General features: G+C 38.0%; 1 protein-coding gene across 5 annotated transcripts in view; it reads right to left on the bottom strand.

Annotated features, from left to right (window-relative positions):
* The window catches only part of LOC121432098, a 47,446-nt gene that overhangs the window by 7,377 nt on the left and 16,615 nt on the right, over window positions 1-23,454 (bottom strand). For 2 of the 5 annotated variants that reach the window (XM_041629951.1, XM_041629952.1), the window contains exons 3-15: window positions 19,569-19,661; window positions 16,936-17,070; window positions 13,401-13,514; window positions 12,862-12,941; window positions 12,211-12,316; window positions 10,424-10,481; window positions 9,143-9,237; window positions 8,171-8,320; window positions 7,046-7,208; window positions 4,785-6,920; window positions 3,648-3,837; window positions 2,458-3,209; window positions 1,829-1,835 (exon numbers count right to left, since the gene is read on the bottom strand). In XM_041629951.1, the coding sequence (XP_041485885.1) occupies window positions 1,829-1,835; window positions 2,458-3,209; window positions 3,648-3,837; window positions 4,785-6,920; window positions 7,046-7,208; window positions 8,171-8,320; window positions 9,143-9,237; window positions 10,424-10,481; window positions 12,211-12,316; window positions 12,862-12,941; window positions 13,401-13,514; window positions 16,936-17,070; window positions 19,569-19,661 (4,079 nt within the window). The remainder of the gene's footprint in view (window positions 1-1,828; window positions 1,836-2,457; window positions 3,210-3,647; window positions 3,838-4,784; window positions 6,921-7,045; window positions 7,209-8,170; window positions 8,321-9,142; window positions 9,238-10,423; window positions 10,482-12,210; window positions 12,317-12,861; window positions 12,942-13,400; window positions 13,515-16,935; window positions 17,071-19,568; window positions 19,662-23,454) is intronic. The other 3 variants (XM_041629949.1, XM_041629953.1, XM_041629950.1) reach the window with 2 other exon arrangements.

Here is a 23,454-nt window from a genome sequence, read left to right as displayed (position 1 = left end):
GTGATTTGAATCCGAATTCCAGAGCGAAGGCGGTATGTGCCCTTGGTGACTTGTCAATCAAAGCACTGCACCGAAAAAAAACTACGATGAGTGCATGACAATTGTATCATCTACGGAAGTCCTCAAAGGGTCACAGTGGGATTAGACCAAACCAGAATTAGACTCAGTGGAATTAGACCAAATGGGAATTAGACACGGTGGGATTAGACCAAATGGGAATTAGACACAATGGGATTAGACTCAGTGGATAAGACCAAATGGGAATAAGATATAGTAGGATTAGACCAAATGGGAATTAGATATAGTGGGATTAGACCAAATGGGAATTAGATACAATGGGATTAGACCAAATGGGAATTAGACACAATGGGATTAGACCAAATGGGAATGAGACACAATGGGATTAGACCAAATGGGAATTAGACACAATGGGATTAGACCAAATGGGAATAAGACACAATGGGATTAGACCAAATGGAAATTAGACACGGTGGGATTAGACCAAATGGGAATTAGACACGGTGGGATTAGACCAAATGGAAATTAGACACTGTGGGATTAGACCAAATGGGAATTAGACACAATGGGATTAGACCAAATGGGAATTAGACACAATGGGATTAGACCAAATGGGAATTAGACACAGTGGGATTAGACCAAATGGGAATTAGACACGGTGGGATTAGACCAAATGGAAATTAGACACTGTGGGATTAGACCAAATGGGAATTAGACACAATGGGATTAGACCAAATGGGAATTAGACACAGTGGGATTAGACCAAATGGGAATTAGACACAATGGGATTAGACCAAATGGAAATTAGACACTGTGGGATTAGACCAAATGGGAATTAGACACAATGGGATTAGACCAAATGGGAATTAGACACAATGGGATTAGACCAAATGGGAATTAGACACAGTGGGATTAGACCAAATGGGAATTAGACACAATGGGATTAGACACAATGGGATTAGACCAAATGGAAATTAGACACGGTGGGATTAGACCAAATGGGAATTAGACACGGTGGGATTAGACCAAATGGAAATTAGACACTGTGGGATTAGACCAAATGGGAATTAGACACAATGGGATTAGACCAAATGGGAATTAGACACAATGGGATTAGACCAAATGGGAATTAGACACAGTGGGATTAGACCAAATGGGAATTAGACACGGTGGGATTAGACCAAATGGAAATTAGACACTGTGGGATTAGACCAAATGGGAATTAGACACAATGGGATTAGACCAAATGGGAATTAGACAGAGTGGGATTAGACCAAATGGGAATTAGACACAATGGGATTAGACCAAATGGAAATTAGACACTGTGGGATTAGACCAAATGGGAATTAGACACAATGGGATTAGACCAAATGGGAATTAGACACAATGGGATTAGACCAAATGGGAATTAGACACAGTGGGATTAGACCAAATGGGAATTAGACACAATGGGATTAGACACAATGGGATTAGACCAAATGGAAATTAGACACGGTGGGATTAGACCAAATGGGAATTAGACACGGTGGGATTAGACCAAATGGAAATTAGACACTGTGGGATTAGACCAAATGGGAATTAGACACAGTGGGATTACTCACATGGGAATTAGACACAGTACGATTGGGCCAAATGGAAATTAGACACCGTCATATGCTGAATTCAAGATTAGACCAAATGGTAATAAGACAGAGTTGGATTTAGAAAATGTGGAATTAGACAAAGTGTGATTAGACCAAGTGCAAATTCTACAAATTCTACAAATAGACCACGTGATATATTCATGCATGCAATGTGTGCCACAATTTACCTGGAATCTGAATCCACAATGAAGTTAGCATGATAGCCAATGAATGAAATTAAATGGAAGTTAGAACATTAGAATATTAATTATTACCCATTTTTTCATACAATTTGTCATAATCAATAATTTCTAATACCATTTCCGTTTAAAACAAACATATTTTCAGGATCTTATGTCACAATTTTATGATTTGGTTGGTCTAATTTTTTTACAATTATTTATTTTCTACAAGGGAAAAGAAGAATTTAAATTTCTGACAGAGCAAAGAGACAATGAATAAAAGCTTAAAGCCAGACTTCGTTCTGGAAGAAGTTTTGCAACTGGGGAAGGGTTTCATGCAGTATTTACCCAGTATTTTCATGGTTGTACTCTTGATAAATCACAAGTGACAATTTTCAGCAACTCATATCAAATAATTCCCAGTGAATACCACAGCCAAACGTTTTCATCAAATGCTCTAAAGGTTGATAAAATTAACAATGCATTTGCCCTGTAAAAACATGAAATGGAATCTAGCAAAATAAATGTGTCGTCGACGAAGGTAATATTAAAGTGTGTAATTGAAATGGGATGAAATGGGCATTTACAGCTTTATTTTGGTTTATTCTGAATTCAAGAACAGATCAAATCCTTACCAGGCCTAGGCTGCTCTCTCCTGACCCAATCCTGGTTGTGGATCCTTGGTTGCACCTCACTTGGTGTGTTTTGGTAGCCTCTCCCAGTCTGTTGATTAATGGCATTGTTATTACGATTTCCTGCTGTATTCAAGTGATGTTCCGAATAGCCTGTTGAGGGTTTTGCAGAGCCAAGGTAGGGAGTGGGTGTCTGTGACCGGTACCGTGTCCCGCCAGTCTCCGCTTGCCGCGTTGTTGACGAAAAACCGAGGGGTGTGGCACTTCGCCCCACAGTGGCATAACCTGATGGATATCCAATCTGGGATTGGGTCCAGTCTTTGTGGATAGAAGGTGAAGCGGATGCTACGTGGTGCCCTGATGAACCTACTGAGGATCCCTGTGAGGCACCATGTCCCTGAGGTACCCGACCCTGTCCACTAGAAGGGTCCTGGTTGATCCGACCATGACCATGTCCCACAGAAGAACCTGATGCCGTACTGGTAGCTGATCCATACTGCATGTTCTGGTTACCACTGGGTCTATTCCGTTGCAGGGAAGGTGAGGAGGGAACGCTCCGATACTGCTGAGGTTGATAGCCAATTCTTGAAGAATCTGTCTGTTCAGTAGAACTCTTCTGGCCATACAGTCGGCTGGTATCCTGAGCTTGTGATAGGTCTTCCACTCGCTTCTTCAACAGTTCTATCTGCTTCATGGATTCCTGCTCTTGTCGTCGCATGTCTTCCCTGCTGTCTCTTCTCTGTATAGGTTGGGCTCTGTTAAAATCATAGGAAGAAATAGGGTCATTATTCATCAACACCAAACTGCACTTGACCCAGGTGAAGAAAACAGGTACCTGCAGAATGAAATTCCTAAAAAAGCTATGAGAACCAAATATAAGTAGTCTAGCTTATCCAAGGTAATATACCAGGATCCCTTGAGCTAATAACAAAGTGGAAATGTGCACTATATGAGCCCCATATATTATTTTTATCATAATTATTACTATCATAAAGATGCAAGGGCCCGTTTCATAAAGGACTTACATCTGTTGTGACTTCGCCATTATGGCAACTACCATGGAAACAGGGCTCATCAGCCAATCAGAAACAAGTTTACCATGGTAGTTGCCATAATGGCAAAGTTACAACAGATTAAAGTCCTTTATGAAACGGGCCCCATGAGTCACTGCCAGTGAATAGTCTTTATCCTACCTTGGATAGTCAGGCTGTGGGGGTGGAGGTGGAGTATTGACAGTATTCTTATCCTCCTGGGATCTCCTGAGCAAGGTCAACCTGCGATGTAACCCTCGAGATTTCAGCACTGTCGTGTTGTACTTGGTCTGAAGGAAGAGTTTGGTCTGCTCATTCAAGCCATCCAAACGCAACGCAATCTTTAGTGTTGCTAAAGGTTTGAATAGATACGAGATGGTTCATTTAGTCTCTGTAAACCATTACACAGAAATGCCATTTCTGCTGGCAAGTTATCCAAAACATACAACAGAACATTTACAAGAACATAATATGGTCACACATATAGCAGAAAGATGTACAAGAGTACAATATTTTTTTTTCCTTTCAATTCACATCTACCATACAAATTTAAAGACACTTTTAAAAAAAAGAATTCAAAGGTCATGGTTCTAATGATTTATACTCATGTATTAATTTTGCTGATGTGGTTTACAGTACACCATGTGGAGTGTTATAGAAACAGTGGATAGAAGAAGAGAAGAGGACAGGTTAACTGTCCGAAACGTCGAGTCTCTCTACTACTCATCATCTCTACTCGCCGACTCAAGCCAGCATCTCCTCATCAGCTCTACTACTCAAGCTGTTCTCACTCAACATTCCTTCTGGTTTACAGTCCTTTTCAGGACTATTTTCAAGAAAGAATACTCCACTTTCTCGCCTATCCACCTCTTCTCTTCTTCTATCCACTGTTTCTATAACACTCCACATGGTGTACCGTAAACCACATCAGCAATTGTACATGCCACCATGCAAACCTTCAAACAACATATGTATTAATTTGAAGCTCAGTTGGATAGATATTTCTCCCTTTTTACATAACTTTCAGTATTGACTGAGTTTTGATACCTCTTTTAAAATCTCAGTTGGTTTCAGGAATTCTTGAGGCGAGTAGCAAAAGTGGATTTCTGAAAGTGGAATTCGATGACAGATATGAACTACTTCATAGAGTGTGGGTGAGAGATTTAAGTCATTTAATGTTTGCAAACATCTCACAATTTTACACTTAAAAAGGGTATTTTGGGAAAAGACTATGATTACTAACACTTCATAATACTATGATACTTTATAAAAGAATGAGTAAGAAGTTGGGGAACTTACAAGCAGCTGCTGTGCACAGACCAAGTGCTATCGCCAAATCCCCTCCTTCCTCAGCCTTGATGGATGAACCTAACTGTTCTTCAACACCTTTCATGAGGTCAACGACTACATCCTCAGTTCTCTGAAGCTGTAATGGAGTTCCTGATTCCGATTTGTCAGCTGCAGGTGCAAAGTGTTGACCAAGTTGCGCAGTAGGTGTCTTTGATCTTTGGGCATCACCTCTGTTCCTAGTCGGATCCGTGGATGGTTGAGGACTCTTTTCATAGCTTTGGTGGACGTGTCCATACTTTGAGGAATCTTTATCACTGGATGTTGGGGCTATTCCACTTGATGGCGCAGTATCAGACGAGTGCCCATCTAGGGAATAGACACTACCGGAGCTTGCACTTGATCTGTCTCGACTCCTGTAACCTGAGTCTCGGCTTGCAATTGAGTCAATGTCCAAACCTTTGCTGACATGCACCTCAGGAGTCTGTCTCATGGTGAGTCCTTCGTTGTGAGGTGTGCTATGTGACCTGACTTCAGCATTGGGTTGATGGTACATTGCATCTCTTTGCTGTCCAGGATTGTACCCCATCCCACTGCTGCCACCACTTACCAAACTCTGCTTGTTACTCGCTCTGAACTGATTCGCTCGTTTCTTTCCAGGTAGGGTCAAGAACCCATTCTGTATGTTCAGCTTTGCCCTAGCTTGTTTCTCATCGGAATTTCGAGTCACAGACGATGACCTCATAAGTGGTATGTGACGCCCATCAGTCTGTTGGTGATTCTGCGTTACAGCTGGTTCATGATTGCGAATTGCAGCATCCAGTATACCTCCTGGAGATACAGGTTGGTCTAACGAAGGGGAACGCTTTATAGATCTTGATCCTGCAAGAAGGTCTGAACTTGAGTAATGTTTTCCTGTTCTATCATCTTGAGGACTCTGTCGTTGCAGGTCTGGTACACTTGAATACTTGGGAAACTGCCCATTGTTAGAACTATTATAGCTTGAATTTGAATTCAATCCTTGTAAATCATTAGCATCAGATTTCAAATCAGGGTTACTACTATGAGATGCTTGATATCTCTCAAGAGGTTTGATAGATAAGGAACTTGTTCTTTGCACAGATTGATTATTCTCAGAAGAGGAAGGTCTCTGGAAAGAATCTCCAGAATATTGTCCACTGGTACCACTACTCCAAGATCCCTGTCTAACAACATTTGTCTTTGGGTTTTGCTGATTCGAATTTAGAACATTTGTCTGATTTGTACGAGTGTCCTGAGGTCTTTGTCTCACACCAAACTCCTGCAGGGGCTTGACGTTCAGTCGTTCATTTACCTGGGCTACAGGTTCACATTCCACCTCAGTTGCAAAGTTACCAAAAGGCTCGAAGGTGAGGCTAGGCTGAGGCACATGTTGAGGAGACTGTGCCTCTTTATTATCAGTGATCATTCCTGTCCTTGCATTATACTTGGCTCCATTTTGGGATGCCATGTCTGTCCTTTGTGGCACTGATTCACTTGTACTCACAACGGAAGAGGAAACCTGCCTTACTGACTGTCTACTAATCTTAGACTGTGCTGAAGATGGTCTTTTACTCTGCTGCGGAGACATCGGCACTTGGATTCGTTGACCATAGGATGAATCCTTGGCAGAGGATGGCCTCTCAGGCTTGTTCTGAGATCTAGGCATTGTCTTAGAACTATTTCCTTTGTCCATATGATCATCATGTCCTTGCAAGGCAAACTGAGATATGGCATAGCTTCCTTCACCAGGCTTCTTCATCGGAACGTAGTTCAATGCCTCATGCCCAATCTCAACGACAGAATTCGGAATCCAACTAGCTCTGGTTGCATTGGCTACAGACCCATCATCGTTGATCTCCCAAACAGCTTCGTTTCTCCTGACATCTCTTCCAGAGTCAACCCTTGGGGGTGGCTGTGTCTCCGAAGATGCCTGGAACTCAGGGACAGTCCCTACTGGCTTGTACACCAATGTATTCTGGGAATCGTTGGAGCTGGCACTCTGTCCACTCATGGTGCTACTGTTACTGTTCCCATGGTAGTGGTGGATTGGGATGCGTTCTTCGGGCTCGGCGAGGACCTTGTGTAACAGAGATTCTTCCGGTTTGTTTGGGTGGACAAGCGGCCCTTCTGAAAACAATCAAAATGGAAATATATTTACAGAAAATTGAAAACTTGTCCGACTTTCATTCAAAACATGCAAAATGAGCCATAGTGCAACAAGCAATAGAATAAATGTAGGGTAGAACACTAACCATTTTCCTTGTCATCTTTGTCATAGCCTTTGAGCATGGTTGTGAACTTTGGGGCTGTGGCTGTCGACACTGCTTTTCCATCTGGGTAAGCATAGAGAAGCAATAGAGGCTGAAAATGACCCCTCCGACATCGGTCCACAACATCTGACCAATTGTGACCAACCTGAAAGTAGAGAAAGACCAACCAGAGAAAAGGAAAGAGGGAAACAGAGAGGAAGAGACAGAGAGAGAGAAAAGAGAGACACACACAAAGAGGGAAAGAGAAGATGATAAAAAGTATATCTTAAAATGTCTAATAATGATGAGTTACAATGTACCTTGTGGGACTAAACCAAAGTTCAAAGATCTCACTAAAATATCACAAATGATTAAGATCTGCTTCTGACTTCATGCATTGGTACCTCAATCTGATAGGATGGCCACACCAGGGGGAGTTCCACAAAGATTCAAGTCTAACAATAGGTCATGTGTAAGTGCCAACGAGCACGTAATATCTCACGCGGAACCTCATTAATCAATACGCAGTGGCATGCATCCTGTAAGCATGATCCGGCCGATGCGGTGATGCGTTCTATGCCACATGCAACAGGGATTTTAATTGCGATTTCAAGTCACATCTTTGTGAAGTACTTCTCCCATGTGTTTGTACATCAATCTATATCAAGATCAATTTAGAACAGACTTTTAAAAAGATGTGTGTACTGTAGTGTGGAAGGTATGTTGGTCAAAGTACCCAGATGCATCTGTGGAAAGTTTATTCAGATTAAAAGGGGTATGAGTGAGGAAAAATTCTAAAGAATATCTAGTCTGCAGAAAATCTTGATTTACTGAAATTCTCCACTACTAACTACTTAGCAAAAGTGTGTAGTTAAATTAATAGAAATCAAAAACATTACAATCGTATCAACATGAGATCTAAAAACAGTCTATTAAACTCCAAATTCAAAACGATTACAAAGAATACACATGGCACCCCTAAGACAAAGCCTAGCACCTGTTCAAAGGACCAATTTTTATAATTTACTATATTGATCGTTATGCGCAATCGAGCCACTAGTTGTTCAAAGGTCACTCTTAACCATACAATCAACTTTTTTAAACAACTACCAAGTTCAAACTACTCACCTGTTTTACCACTGCATCATCAAAGTAGACCCAGTATCTCAAGTTAGTGTTGTAGAAGAATGTGGTGTAGTGCCTGCCATAGTAGGTTACAATACCAACCAGGAACAGACTGTTGGCCTTTGCTCTATCATCCACTGTGTCATCAAATAGCTGCAACGAGGAACGGAATGAGAATGGTTATGGATTTGTTAACCCTGCATACTTCAATACTTGATTCTGGTAGGAAATTTTTATTTGTTGACAAATGGACACGCTAAACATGGCATTCCCGCCAGATGTCATAGTCCAGGATAGGCCCCATAGAAAATCGACTAAATCTTGTTTTTTCATATATACAATATTTTTTATGGTTTCTTGTTAATTCGAGGGAGCTGATTACGAATCTGAATGGTGACACTCGTGTAACCTTGAGCATTTTCCGCAAATTGGCAAAATCCAATATGCCCGCCAAAATATGCAAATTACCAATGAAAATCATAAAATTGCCCGCACTTTGGTTATGAAATGTATGTATTTGTGTTGCAGGAGTGAAATACTCTCTGAAATAAACCATAATTAGTTCTATTGACTGGACTTAGTTTTGAGATGAAGATGGTTTGTCAAATATTAATGACCCAGATCACTATCTTATAAACTATACCGTCGCCTTCCTGCACAAAGGCAGTTAGCGCATACTGCACATCGCCTTCCCGCAGAAAGGCCATTAGCGTGCAGTGAACAGTGCGCGCTAACGGCCTTTGTGCGGGAAGGCGATGCACAGTCCGTGCTAATGGCCCTTGTGGGGAAGGCAACGATATAATGCACATCATTTTGCTCAGGCATGATATCCATTATCCACACTTTTTAGCTTTGAAACAGTCCAAATGCCCTCAGCTCTGCCTCAGGCAATTTGGAACTGCTCCAAAAGCACTATGTGCGTATAATTCTTACGATTACCCTCAAAGATGTGTATTATTTATATAATATACATACCTCTCTAAGTTGTATAGTAGTACCCAGATTACAGATGACATCTGATATATGCTCAACATCAGGCTTGTCGGAATCCCAGATCAATCCAATACTCACTGTTCAAAGACATGATAGGTTAAACATATACATTATCATGAATTCTTGGCATTACCTTTGCACATACACAATTTCTTGTGGTGTACAGACTGTGAAATAAAGCTTAGCAATTGATCGCAGTGCTGACTTTCATGATTGATAATAGGCAATAATCAATCACAGAAATCAGTCTCACAATCAATCACTAGGATATGTGTAACAGGGCCCTCGATGGTGTATCATAAAGATGTTTGAGGATGACAAGACATGACCTACAGAAACTGTCAGGCTTTCATACACAGAGTTTAAGACATATACTTTGCATATTCCGGCCTAATACAATAACAAATAAAGAACTATATGAAAGATGCCAACAAGAGAGTATGGTAGACATACTTATGACAAGGAGGTTAAGCTGGATCGGATATGTACTAAGAAAAGAAGCAGATAACAGAACAAGGGAAGCACTGCAGTGGACCCCAGAAGGAAGGAGAAATCAAGGTCGGCCCACGAACACCTGGCGATGGACCATGGAGGGCAAAATGTCTAACCTCCGACAGACGGGGGTGGAGAGCTTTTGTTGCTGCCCTACATGCCACGAGGCATAACAGGCAGTATGTAAGTTTGTAACATGATTTTATGCACACTTGGTAAACCCTTTCTTGAGCTATAGCACATTTCCAGCAATGTGTATTCTCACCAGCTGAAGTGTAAATCCAATCTTTATAGATTGAAATTCTTGTTATTGACAAGCATTTGAATGCCAAGTTTGTTGTTGTCATTTTTTTAAATGGAATTATAGAAATTTCACTTCCAGTGAATTAATCTGGGGTATTTAAGACAAGAAATGGTCACCAGTCATGTACGAAGTCTTATGTACAGTCATGAACAAAGTTTAGATAAAGTCATGGCTAACTTACGAAAAAGTTCATGAAATAGTATTAGACCAAGAGCCTATTAAGAGATACAATCAATGTTGACCATTGATTGTATATTTTTTTGTTGTACATTGTTGCCTGTGAGTTGAGGTTATACTGAATGGCGATTGATTTTGTTATTTCATATTTGTATGTTTTATCGAATCATAAAAACCAAATCACAATAAAATTCAAAACAGATAAGGTTATCTTAACATAAACAATCCCCCTCCCCCCCAAAAAAAAATTGATTTTATTTTGAATTAAACTTGGCACAGGTTTTACTCACCAACGTCAGGACAATTCATGAGTATTCTTCTGATATGTATCTTCAGTCCACATGAACTCTGAAAAGAAAAAAAGAAAACAAGAAGAGAGACATACAGGGTGATTTCAAGTTTTGTGGTGACCTACTGGTGTGGGCATTGGACTATTTAGTTTACAATAGCGCAGCACCAAAATGAAACTCGGACTGGTCTTATGACAAGATTTTACCTGTTGTTGAGCTATCAATAATGGTATCTAGGAAATGGGGTGTCTCATTTTAAGGGGCTTTCACAATTGCTCGTGGGATCGTTTGAGATCATTTGGTCACAATATATGTTGCACACAATTGCAACGGTTGTAAGCAGTCGCACAACCAATTGTGAAAGGGGCTTTAATCAACATTGGTGGCAAATGTATTGGGAATTGCACAAATTTAATATGTGATCTGCTGCCCCCAAACCAACAAGTCAACCAAATTGAATTTTGAGAATTTTATTGAGCTTGAAAGTGCACATCCTAAGCTTTATAACAATATATAACTTGTCAAAATTGATCAGCAAAAACCGACAAAAGCACTTCATTGAACACTGACCATCGTGGTCTAGTGGTTAATACTCGTCTTTCACCCAGCCATGGCCTGCATTCATTCAACGAGAAATTTACCCACATTTTGCTGCGTTCAACCCAGGTGAGGTAAATGGGTACCGCCAGGAATTAAAAAAAAAATGAAAATCCATAATTTATTCTTCGAAATAGACATGATATGAAATACTCCGAAAATTTGCTTTGCCCAATTGATCGTGGGCTCGGCAGCCACTGTGCAGCGCCAGATCGACGAGGCTCTATCCCTTTAATCGTTGAACGCCAAACAGGGTAGCAGCAACTCCCATCTACGTCTTTTGGTCTGACGCGGCCGGGGTTGAACCCCCGACCTCCCGGTTGTGAGACGGACGCTCTACCAACTGAGCCAACACACCGGTTGGTAGTGGTAATTGTGGTAAAAATTGTGGTAAAAGTGGTAATTCCTCAAAAAGCTGTGAGCAACGGAATCGGGAGACTATCTTAGCTGTGGTAATATATAAGGAGCGGCTAGAGCACCTAACAAAGTGGTTATTATAAAAATTTTAAAAAATTGTGAGAGCTTATAAAAAGTTCTGATTAATTTTACAACCTACAATTTTGACAGTATGAAGGAGAAAGATTATCCTTTCCATTCAGATTAGCTTATTTCTAACTTTTACAATTTTAAGACCAAGTAATTATTTTGGCTATTAAAGGGGAAGTTCACCCTGAAGAAAGATTTGCTTTAAAAATAGCAGAAAAAGTAATAGAAAAAAAATGGTGAAGGTTTGAGGAAATTCCATTAAATATCAAGGAAGTTATTAGAATTTTAAGTTGGATTTGTGACATCATACACGAGCAGCTGCCCCATATGTTATGTAATATAAAATGCACAAATTTCAGTTTTTAATGGTTCATGACAAGTTATTTTTGTTTTCTTTTTGGATACGGGTGTGTACAGCAATAGACATTTTCAATTTCCTGAGAAAATGACATTTCATTGATATTTTTTAATCATACGGTATGTAGGAAAGCTGCTCACATATGACGTCACAAATCAAATAATTGAAATTCCATTAACTTTTTATTCTTTGATGGATTTTTCTCAAACCTTCTGCAATATCTTTTATTTTTTCTGCTATTTTTACATTAAACTTTTTGTCAGGGTGAACTTTCCCTTTAACAGTGAACCTTGCCAGGCGACTAATTGTTTGATTTGGGGTGGCTGGTCCCAAATGAAATACTTACAGGACAGTCTCTGACGTCACCTATGGCACCCGCTTTCCTCAGAAGAACTCCAAAATGATCTGTGTTTGGCCATCTTCTGTCTTGTCTCATCTTGTTAGCTTCAGCACTGAATTAAATGAAGAGAAATATGATGATGAAGATAATGGTGATCTTCAGGACAGTATATCACTTGTGTAGAACAAAAATAATAGTATTTAAAAAAAAAGCAGTAAACATGGATTGGATATACTGAAGCTTTTCAACATGCATTCATCAGAGTAAAAGCGCATGAATGCACAAAATGCTAGAACTGAACAATATAAATGGACGCTGAATGACAACCTGTGATTGGTCATCAAGGTAAACAAAAGTAGTCTCAGTAAACAGACATTAGCTGAATAACAGCTAAAATGATGAAAAATCCTACCTATTTTATCCATGAGTCCATTGTTTAAAATTAATGAGTGCACAGTGAACATCTGAATAAAATAGCGTACTTAACTATGGCAACACACGTCAATTCGGCTCACAGTGACAAAAGCGCACATCAGCATTGGACATTTTTTAATATATGCAGTAAATAAGCGTAATTTAGACAGGAGATCTGCATAAACCATGGGTTCAATCGATGGTTTTAAAAACCATCTTTGTGGATTCCGGCCTATGACTTACCATAGAGCTGTACTGGAAACATAATGGACCATTTGAGTGAACGGGAATGGCTCTGATGTAGCACCACATTTGCAAACACTCTGTAAATATGAAAAAAATAATACTAAACATAAACACAAAAATAATGAATGAATTAAACATAAAAAGATGATGCTGAATGTAACCTGCTAAATGCAAGATCGTATTGCTAAAAGCACATACATTGTGCACAAACGATGTCCACTTTGGTGTATTTTTCTAACTTTGCATGAAGATGTGAGTTATGACATAAACGTAGCCTTATACTCATAACTCCCTCATATTTACAATTTTTAAATAAAATAACACTGTATGGAACTCATAAGTATACAATATAAGTCTACAAGAGCAGTTCCCGATGTCTTGCATGAAAATATAAAAATTTAATAGTTCCTTAACTTCTTTCTGCCATTTTTTAAAACCTTCTTTTATCAAGTTCACTTCTGTTTTCATGAAAAAAAAATATCTGCGGTGGAATCCCCCTTTTTGATGACAGACAGAAAACAGCAATGAATACTCACATGTTCAATGAGTGTCATCGCAAACTTGCGATGGGGTATGCAATGTTTAGCATCACAGAGATCTTCCTTGATATTGTGGGCAAGATGAATGTGAATACGCACAAGGATGTTTTCCTGTAATCAAAACAGAACAACGTAAGATTAGGAATATTTGGATCATTTACAAAATAAAATGTCTGTCAATGAGATTGAATTGTGAAAGATATTGCCGAAGAGTGACTAGGAATATTGAATATACATGTAATGTCTAAGGGTATGTGTGTGCTATTTGAGTTTGAAAATGTGGCCACCTAAGTACACAATCCTTCAAACATTTGCTGCCGAATTCACAAAGGTGGTTTTGAAAACCCATGGTTGAGTCCATGGTTAATGCAGATTTCCTGTATAATTTATGCTTATTTTACCGCGTATATTAAAAAATGTCCAATGCTGATGCGCGCTTTTGTCACAGTGCCCCAAATTGACGCCTTGGTTAGATACGCTATTTTATTCAAGAGTCCACGGTTTTGAGTAATGAGTCCACTCTTCATACAGTGAACTCATGAATAAAATAGCGTGGATAAGCACAGCAACAGGCGTCAATTTGGCGTATTGTGAAGCATCAGCATTGGACATTTTTTTATACACGCGCCCGATACGCAGTAAATTAAGCATACATTATACAAGAAATCTGCATAAACCATGGTCTCGACCGTGGGTTTTCAAAATCATCTTTGTGAATTCCGGCCATAGTGCCTCCACCCACCGAGCTCTAACCAAAGTGACCAACCCTTTTTCCATCCTAGCAATCTATAGCTACATGTACAAAGCATTCTGCCACATTGTCAATGCATCCTACACTATAGTTCCTCACTGAAAGTGCTGCTGGTCTTTCCAATGGCACTATTAACAAGAGCTTTACAAAGTGTCGTAAAAAAAGTGGTCATCAAAGTACTGCATCCCTTTACAAAAGCTCCCTTCCTAGGTTCCAGCCAAACCTGTGCCCTGCCCCTTTCCTATCCCCTTGCATCTATAGATGAGGGGGGTTGATGCATTCGGATATCTTCGCATCTTAATTATCAAACAAAAGATTGTCTTTGACACAAACCCTCACAATGAGATTAGTGTCTTTGACCCTAATCTTCAGAATATTACAATTATTGTGCCTAACAGAATTGTCAAAAAAAGTTCTCAAGACATTTGCCAAATATCATTAAATTTCTTCAAACTCCTGTTTAATCTGTCCCAGCATTCATGTACTACCTCTGTGTAATGCATACTTTAAAAGCACTAGCATCATCCATACATCTTCGATGAATGCATAGACATTTGAAACCATTAGCAGCAAGAGCAATACAAAGTGGTTGAGACTGGTCATCAACACAGCATATCCCTTCACATCGTTGCCCTCCTCCTGAAGTCTAGTCCCACCTGCACTAAGCCTGAGTCATATCGATTATTTTGAAAACCGGTGTTCGACAGCTCTACTTCGATCGAACATCGATGCATCGAATATTGAAGGCGGGGAAAATTTAGTCTTTTGTTTTTGCGTCGATGCGATGCACTTTGCATAATATATGCACTATACGCACTGACGGTATGCGCTGGCGTTGGCTGGGTGAGCGTTGCACAAGCAGATGACAGAGCAAAGTTCGTTTGTATTTTCCATGATCACAAAACACACAAAAAAGGCCGGGGACCAAAGCAGAATTCTTCCCAAAATATCTTCAACAATGATATTTGCAGATGACAACATATAAGTTCAAAATGAAACAATAATAAAGACATGAATCACGCAGAGTCGATCCGAATGATTTTCGGTCGACTAGCATTCGCAGTCCATTCACCAGCCCCGTCCGCAGCTTCGTACACTCACTCTCCCGAAACGACAGGCGTGCTTGGCGTCAGCGCCAGCAAACAAGTGCAATCAACGGAGAGCGCTGTAACTTGCCTGAGATTGTGTAGTTGGATCCAAAATGAGCTCCAAATAAATTTATGGGAATAAATACGTAATTTTCTCTGGATGGTCATTTGAATTGCTATTCAATGCTGATATAACGATTGTGAGGAAAGATTGTGGAATATGAGTTATGACGATGTTCGAGAATTAATCCTGATAATGACAATCCAGTTTTTTAGACGCAATTGAGCATGCGATCAAAATAAATACGAATGTTTCGAATCGAGCCCTAAATTCATCTAAATTATTACGATTTAACAAGATTTTATGGTCATACTAAGAATATTGACGATGTCAGCAAAGTACATGTATGTTATGTTCATATGGAAGAAATAATACTGGGATTATTTCTATTGTTATTCCATCTCTGGACGTCTCCTCCAGATCCAAGCTCCGAGAAAATAAGCACAATGCGCATGCGTGTTTGATGACGTATGACATATTTTCCCATTCATGAAATCAGAGCCCAAAGTTGGGCACAAACTAGCTTCAAATTGATGGGAAAAATATCAAACGCAATTTTCTCTGTTTTGTCATGTTAAATGTTATTATATGGTGATATTACGAACTTGAACAGAGTTTTTGCATGTAGACAATGTTCGAGAATCAATCCTGACGTGATGATTATTTTTTTTAGACAAGTGCACTAGCTCGACTCAAGTCAAGTCGATCGTCATGAGATGTCCGCCATTGAAAATTGAAACGAAATACAAACGTTTCACATCAAGCTCTAAATTCATATTAATGATTATCATATGCAAATTATTGTTAAATATTACGATTAAATAATGTTCTATGGTCATGATTTTAATATTGTTCATGAAAGCAAGATTTATTTTACGTTGATCGCGTCAATTTCCGGCCATTTTCTGGTTTGATTAAAGAACAGTACTGCGCATGCACGATCGATGGCCATGACTGATCCATTTATGAATTCATCGTGCATAAATTATCTCGGCACGAGCAGACGAGTAAGACTCGAACTATGTCGAAATAAACTTCAAATGAATGGTGAATAGCATCATAATTACTCATTCGGTTTCATTTTGGGGGCAATAGAAATCAAGTAAGTAGTAGTAAAGTTGGACATTACTGATATTTTGATGATTGATTGTGTAAACCAAACGAATCGGCCGGCCGACGTATTTTTTTTTTTTTTTTTCGATGCACCGATTTTGCAAAATCTGCACCGGTGTTCGATGACATCGATCGAACACCGATTTTAAAATCGATTCGACTCAGGCTTAACCTGCCCCTTTCCCACCCCATGCCATCTTCACTAGGTAGCTTTTGCTTTCACTTCAGGGAATCTCTCTATAATGCTTCCATTCCTTTGAAAATGATATTAAAATCACAATGGAGAGCTGCTGGAAAGTTGGTGAATGGGGAGGAATTTATTTCCTTGAAATGCCAAGCGCGTGAAAGCTGCTTGAGCTACAGCCGGGGTGATAATATCCAAGTCCTTTGGAAGCGCATAGAGATGTTATTCATAATGTGTTATGCGCTATACAAGAACTGACTATTATTATTTTCAAAGGAATCGGTATGTTGTAGAGAGTTTTCCCTGTTAAAAAAATGTGAAAAGACTGGACTTACGAAGCATTCTGCAGCGTCATCCATGCATCCCAGTTGAAAGCGTAGCTGGTCCTTGAAAGCGCTGGCAAGAGCAGTACGTAGAGCATCGGGAGGTAATACGGTTTCTTCACTGTGCCGCAGCTGGGTGAATAACGTCTGAAGAAAAGGAATTAAGACCAACATATTATTCCAACTGTCTATTACATTTTACACTTGATACGGGGAAGGGGTGTTAGCATCATAATATCTGCTATAATAAAAAATACTACAAGGGGAAGATCGGACACTTAGGCAATTTTTTTTAATGCTTGATTAATGCTTCTGGGGAAGGGCGCCCAACAGCATTGAGTAAGTAAACCTTCGCATATCGGCACGCGACTGTGTATAAAACATATGGGGAAAATGAGAGAGGGGATTTTGGAGAGGTATCAAGGGCGGCGAATGGGAATACACTGTAATTCCACCGTTTATACCCAGGAAACTCTGAAATATATTCATAACTAAGTTAAGAAAAAAAATTAAATGAAAATTTTAAAAAAATCGACTATTCCTTTACCCCTTCACCATTTCTCTGTTTTGTACACAACCACATCACGATACGCAAAGGTAAAAAAAAGGTCGTTATTTTATACTCAACACTGTAGAGTGCTCTTCTTGAGTGTTTCATTGGACGGTCTACATTTACGTATGTACTGATGTGGATTACGTATGTGGAAGCGTCGTGGTGTAGCGGTTCTGACTCTCGCCTTGTAATCAGAGGGTCGTGTGTTCGAATCCCACCATGGCCTAGCGTCCTTTGGCAAGGCGTTAATCCACACTTTGCCACTCTCCACCAAGGTGTTAAATGGGTACCCGGTAGGATGTGAAAGCCTATATGTAGTATGCCTAGCAATTGAGTCTTGGAACTCTTGTTGGAATGCTCCCCAGGGAGTGGAGAAGGTGCATACATTGTATGCGGGCATGCAAGGATCCGATGACCGGGGTAATAATATGTCTGTAAAGCACTTAGAGACGTCGTTCCGATGTATTAAGCGCTATATAAATGCGGAATATTATTATTATTACTGTCCGATCTTCCCTTTGTAGTATATTTGCTATAATGCATCATGTATCTTCAGTGTGCTCTGTACAGATACATACTATTTGCTTGTACAGGTATATGACAGTCAGGTTCAATGTCCCAATTGGACTGTAGATCGATGTAAAATATGGTGGCAATAATGAAGGGGGGGTGTCTTCCAAAAAAAAAATGTATCGGTACTTTAACAGGATTTTACAATGAGCATTATCTCAGTGTATATTAAAATTATCTTTTGTTGGACTTAAATCCCGTAAATAAGAAATTGCTATAGAAAAATATCCAAACCAAAGTGGGGTCTATAGTCAGATAAAATGAGCATCTGAAAATGTTAATTATACATGCATTTTCGAAAAAAGATACTTTGTTTCATAATAGGGTAATACTATTCACAATTGAGACTCCTGCTTTTATATGCACACTGTATAATTACGTACAATTTCTACCAATACTGTTGAAGCACCTGTGATTTGGGTAGTACATGTATCTGGGTATTCTTCCGACTATTATTCTTTCTCTCAAAAGAAAACTGCTGTAGTCTGTTTTTCTTTTCACTCAGCACAGTATACCGAGGTACCATTTGACTTCATGTGCATGAATGCTTTAAAAAGTACTGTACATGAAGGCCTTTTGTTTAATCTACATGAATGCAAGTCCAGTTTCGGAGAATGATTCAATAATTAAAATTACAAATTTAATCTAATCAAACTGTTTAAGATTAGAGAAAATATATAGGGTTGCAATTTGTTTTGATTGAATGTGGTTTCACATTACGAAAAGGCATGCACATTTAACAAAGCAAGGGTGATAATGATTGCATTTGCAGTTATTATTATTAATTTATTATTATAGTATCAAAAATGAAACCTTTTGATTTTTTTTAAAGACCACAATCTGTGCGTACCTTGACTGGTCTTTGCTCAGGGGTTTCAATGTAAATCAGACATAATTGTGGCACTCTACACTGTATACATCAAAATGCACAGAAAAGAGAAATCAACATTTTTCCCTAAAACTAGGAATCAAGTGGTGACCCAGAGACTTCCGAATCCCACCCCCCCAAAAAAAAAAAAAAATTCATTTCCATTAACCTAATTGGCTAACACCCTTCTACTGTAGCTCTGAGCAGGTGAAACAAGTATACAGCTGCATACACAAAGAATACAAAACTATAATTAATAGCCTTAGATAAGGAAGGAAATTAATACAGGTGCATGGCTGAAAGCAAGGAGCTGAAAGGGGAATTCCCTAGTTTAATTAGGAATAAATGCAGAATGTACATGTACATGTACACATAATGCTCACTTTTAATAGTGGAATGACTAAACAAGGAATTTTACCCTATCAACAAAACAGTACTGATTTTACAGCTTTCTTTTTTTTTGGGGGGGGGGGAAATAATCAGAATGCTTATGAAATGTACATATACCGCAGGCATATCATGTAAAATTATGTAGTGTTTTGTCTTTTTTAACATCCACCTACATAAATCACAAGGTATTTTGTCAGTGTGAACGCAAAATGTATAAAACATATCCAAAATACATGTACATGTACATGCCTGGAAATGACTTACCTTCAATGCACAGAATATACATGCTTTCCCCATGCAGGCGTGACCGCTCATCTCTCTGAAGCTTCTTCTGAAAACATCAAGATGCCATAAGACCTAAGGTATGACAGGAAATAAGCAAATTTTAGAAAAACTCAAGATTTTTTGGTATTACAATGTAAATAGTATGTATACGGTAGCCAGAGTTATTTGAACAATAAAGAGCAAAATGCTTTCATTCCAAATGCAGGAAATGCATCATGTATACATTTTTAATTTCACATCGTCCAAAACTGGAAAGACATCCCTTTAAACGCATTTTTTCGGTCATGCATGTGTGCAGCAATATATTTGACTGCCCCCCCCCCCCTGCATTTTGCGGTTGGTTATTTGTATGGAATGTAATATTGTATTTGTAACACATTGCTTTTAAAATTTATATTATAGTTGTTGCTGATTTTATCAGACATATCATTTAAATGTATACCCAGAGAAAGGAATTATCTTCCCATTAAGCTGCTAAAATTGGATGCCATTAAATTGACAAAAGTAATAACTATTCCCGAGAGAAACATCAACAAGGATTACAGACAGATAATAGCCCAGGGATTTGGCTATAATCAGTCTTTTGGTGCTCACAAACTGTAAAAGACATTAGGCCTAGATCTGTAGCCTTTGAACATGTACTTATGCCAGTAGTTGCAGTACAAACACTGATTTCATGGGAAAGTCTGTAAAACAGGCTTAATTGTCATACCATCCAGGATCTAGATATTGTACAGTTACATACTGTAAACTGAACTTTGTGAAATCTTGAAATCTACGCTGAATAATGTTCATGAAGATCACCAACACAGATAAGTGCATGTGGGACAGGGTATTATTATTGCTTCAATGTCTGCCTGACGCTTGACCCAAATCCCAAGTTTATTTGCTAATTTCTCAGCAATTACACAATTTCTTCCAGAATCCTTTGGCACATATTTCTTATTTAAATACAAACAGACACTTTGGTGGTCATTTCATTGGATTCTGTACGAGCTCATTTAGATATAGTTACAACTGGCATTTACCTTTAATAATGGAAATCAAAAAGGTCTCTTCATCTGTATCTAGTGGTTTCTTATCAGTCAGGTGGACCAGCTCCCTTCCCCCAAAAACAAAATTTTAAATTGATTTGACTTTTATTAACATAAAATTAAATAAATTTCTTTCGTAATTTTTGGTGACTCCTTTTTTGGATACATGCCAAGTATCCAGTTGAGGCCAGAAGTTTACATACATGTACACCAGAAGTTTACATACATGTACACACACCCAGGAAATTCAAAGAAAATCTGACACTTGCCAAACATCATAAAATTTCCTGTATCTTAATTTATAAAAATATTTGTGCTATCATGACGAATTTGATATCAATCAAATGAGTATGTCATGCCCCTTCATCACATTGCTCTGTCACCAGGAGCTGAAATATATTTAGGTGTCATTTTTTCCCAAAAAATCTTCATATATTAGACAAATAAAATATAAAAACTTGACAAAAACATTTCATATTTGTGCTTCAAGTAGTTACTTCTCAACACAAACATTTCAGATTACATTTTTTTGTTCAGTGGTGACATACATGTATCTTAATAGAAAATGTAATATAAATCATAGATTTGACATTCATATATTTCTATGAAACGATGTTGGAAAATATAATAACAATAGAATGCATTTGGCACAAATATTACTTTTTTTCTTCAAAGAAAATTCCACCTGAAATATATTTTAATCCATCTGCACCCCAATCATGTGAAAAAGTTATAATGCGCTCTTTCATTTGATACCAAATTTATCATGGTAGTATTTATATTTCTGAAGATACAGTAAATTTTACCATGTTTGGCAAGGGAACAAATTTCACTGAATTCCTTGGGTGTATGCGTACATATGTACTTTTGGCCTCAACTGAACATGTATGTGAGACTCCATCATTAGGGTCTCTTGCTCATCTCCTGCTTTTCAACTTGGCATCTCTGGCTTTCCTTCTCGGTGTACATTTCTTTTCACTTTCCATCCATCAGTACTCCATCCATTTAGCATTTTAGGATTTTTTTTTGTTCTAGCATACTTATACCTAACTACTTATATCTACAAATCTGTCTTTTATTTATTTATTGTTTGAGGAATCCACACTCAACAAGCCCTGCTTTTTAGTGGATCCCTCCATTTCCTCAACATTTCTTTAAATAGTAAAGATGTTATTGATATGCAAAATGCTTTATCATGAATATTATACAGTTATTAATATGATTATCATATTGTTTAGTGTCTATTTTAAATATTTATTTATCTATGTAGTAATAATATGATACCAATTATCAAAGCGCAGTAGAGTATATGCACATAGTAGTTGCGCTATATAAATGGACCTATTATTATTATTATTATGTCTTATTGTCATACTGTACAGTATACATGTATACTTGTATATTAATTTTAATCTTTGTAATTTTTTTTACCATTAAATAAAATTTACTTGAGTTGAAATGAAAATAAACCAAATTGAAATTGAAACCATCTATTTTTTCAATAATAACTCTTACTGATTATGTACAGTTGCAGAATACTGTCTTTTAAATATTAAAAAAGGTCAGATACATTGGGCATATTGAGGGGCTTTTAATAATTTTTTTGGATTACAAAAACACAACAGCCTACATGTACATGTACAACAAACATGTAGGTACATGTAGAAGTGTTTGAAAGATTAAATGACAAGTCCACCCCAACAAAATGTTGATTTGAATAAATAGAGAAGAATCAGACTAGCATAATGCTGAAAATTTCATCAAAATTGGATTTAAAATAAGAAAGTTATTACATTTTAAAGTTTCGCTTATTTTTCACAAAACAGTGATACATGTACATGTATGCACAACTATGCAAATGAGACAGTCGATGATGTGTATCACTCACTATCTTTTTTTATTATTTGAAAATTAAAATTTTTTTCATTTTTTTACAGATTTACTAATTCCAGGTGTTCAGGGAGGAATAATCGTTGATTCACTTAACAATAAGGAGAAAATTACAATATATCATGTACACTGTAACATAATAAAATACAAAAAAAATAGTGAGTGGATGACATCATCAGTCCCCTCATTTGCATACCGGCCAGGATGTGCATAAATACATGTACACCAGGTTAAACTGTTTTGTGAAACTATTAAAGCGAAACTTTAAAATGTCATAAGTCATAACTTTCTTATTTTACATCCGATTTTGATGAAATTTTCATTTTTATGAACTTCTGATTGGTGGATTTTTCTCTTTTTATTCAAATCAACTTTTGTTGAGGTGGACCTGTCCTTTAATTGCAGAAATATAAGAATCCCTTTCCTTATAAAAGCAATAACCCACTACTTTTTTCAATGAAACCTCCACTTTTATCTGCATACGACCACTGTAAAATTATAATCCATGATGGGGCTACCGACATACTCATGTATTTATACATGAAGTACATATCTGTGTCTGATCTGCGATTGTTGTAACGTTGAGCGTACACATCATCCACAATACATCATCATCTAAAAATGAATTCTGTCATCATACATACATTACATTGTACATGTACGTGTACGTGTATGTATGCACGAGGATGTGATGATGTATCAGTTCATTGGAATGCAAGATAGCTTTCTCTTTCTCTCTCTCTTGTGAACTGTCTCCAATATTCAAATCCAACAAACCACATAATAGTACACTGTACTACTCTATTGATTGTGAGCAAACATTGCTTAGCATGCCATACACACAACGAATCAGCTGATTGCGATCATGTGATTGTGTATTTAATCTGCATCATATCACACAAATGGATGATATATTGACAACTTTAATTGTAGTCATTGAC

This window comes from Lytechinus variegatus, chromosome 18 (genome assembly GCF_018143015.1).
Source record: "Lytechinus variegatus isolate NC3 chromosome 18, Lvar_3.0, whole genome shotgun sequence".
In the NCBI taxonomy this organism is placed as follows: domain Eukaryota; kingdom Metazoa; phylum Echinodermata; class Echinoidea; order Temnopleuroida; family Toxopneustidae; genus Lytechinus; species Lytechinus variegatus.
Note: the sequence above shows the minus strand (reverse complement) of the source record. Positions and strands in the feature narration are given on the sequence as shown.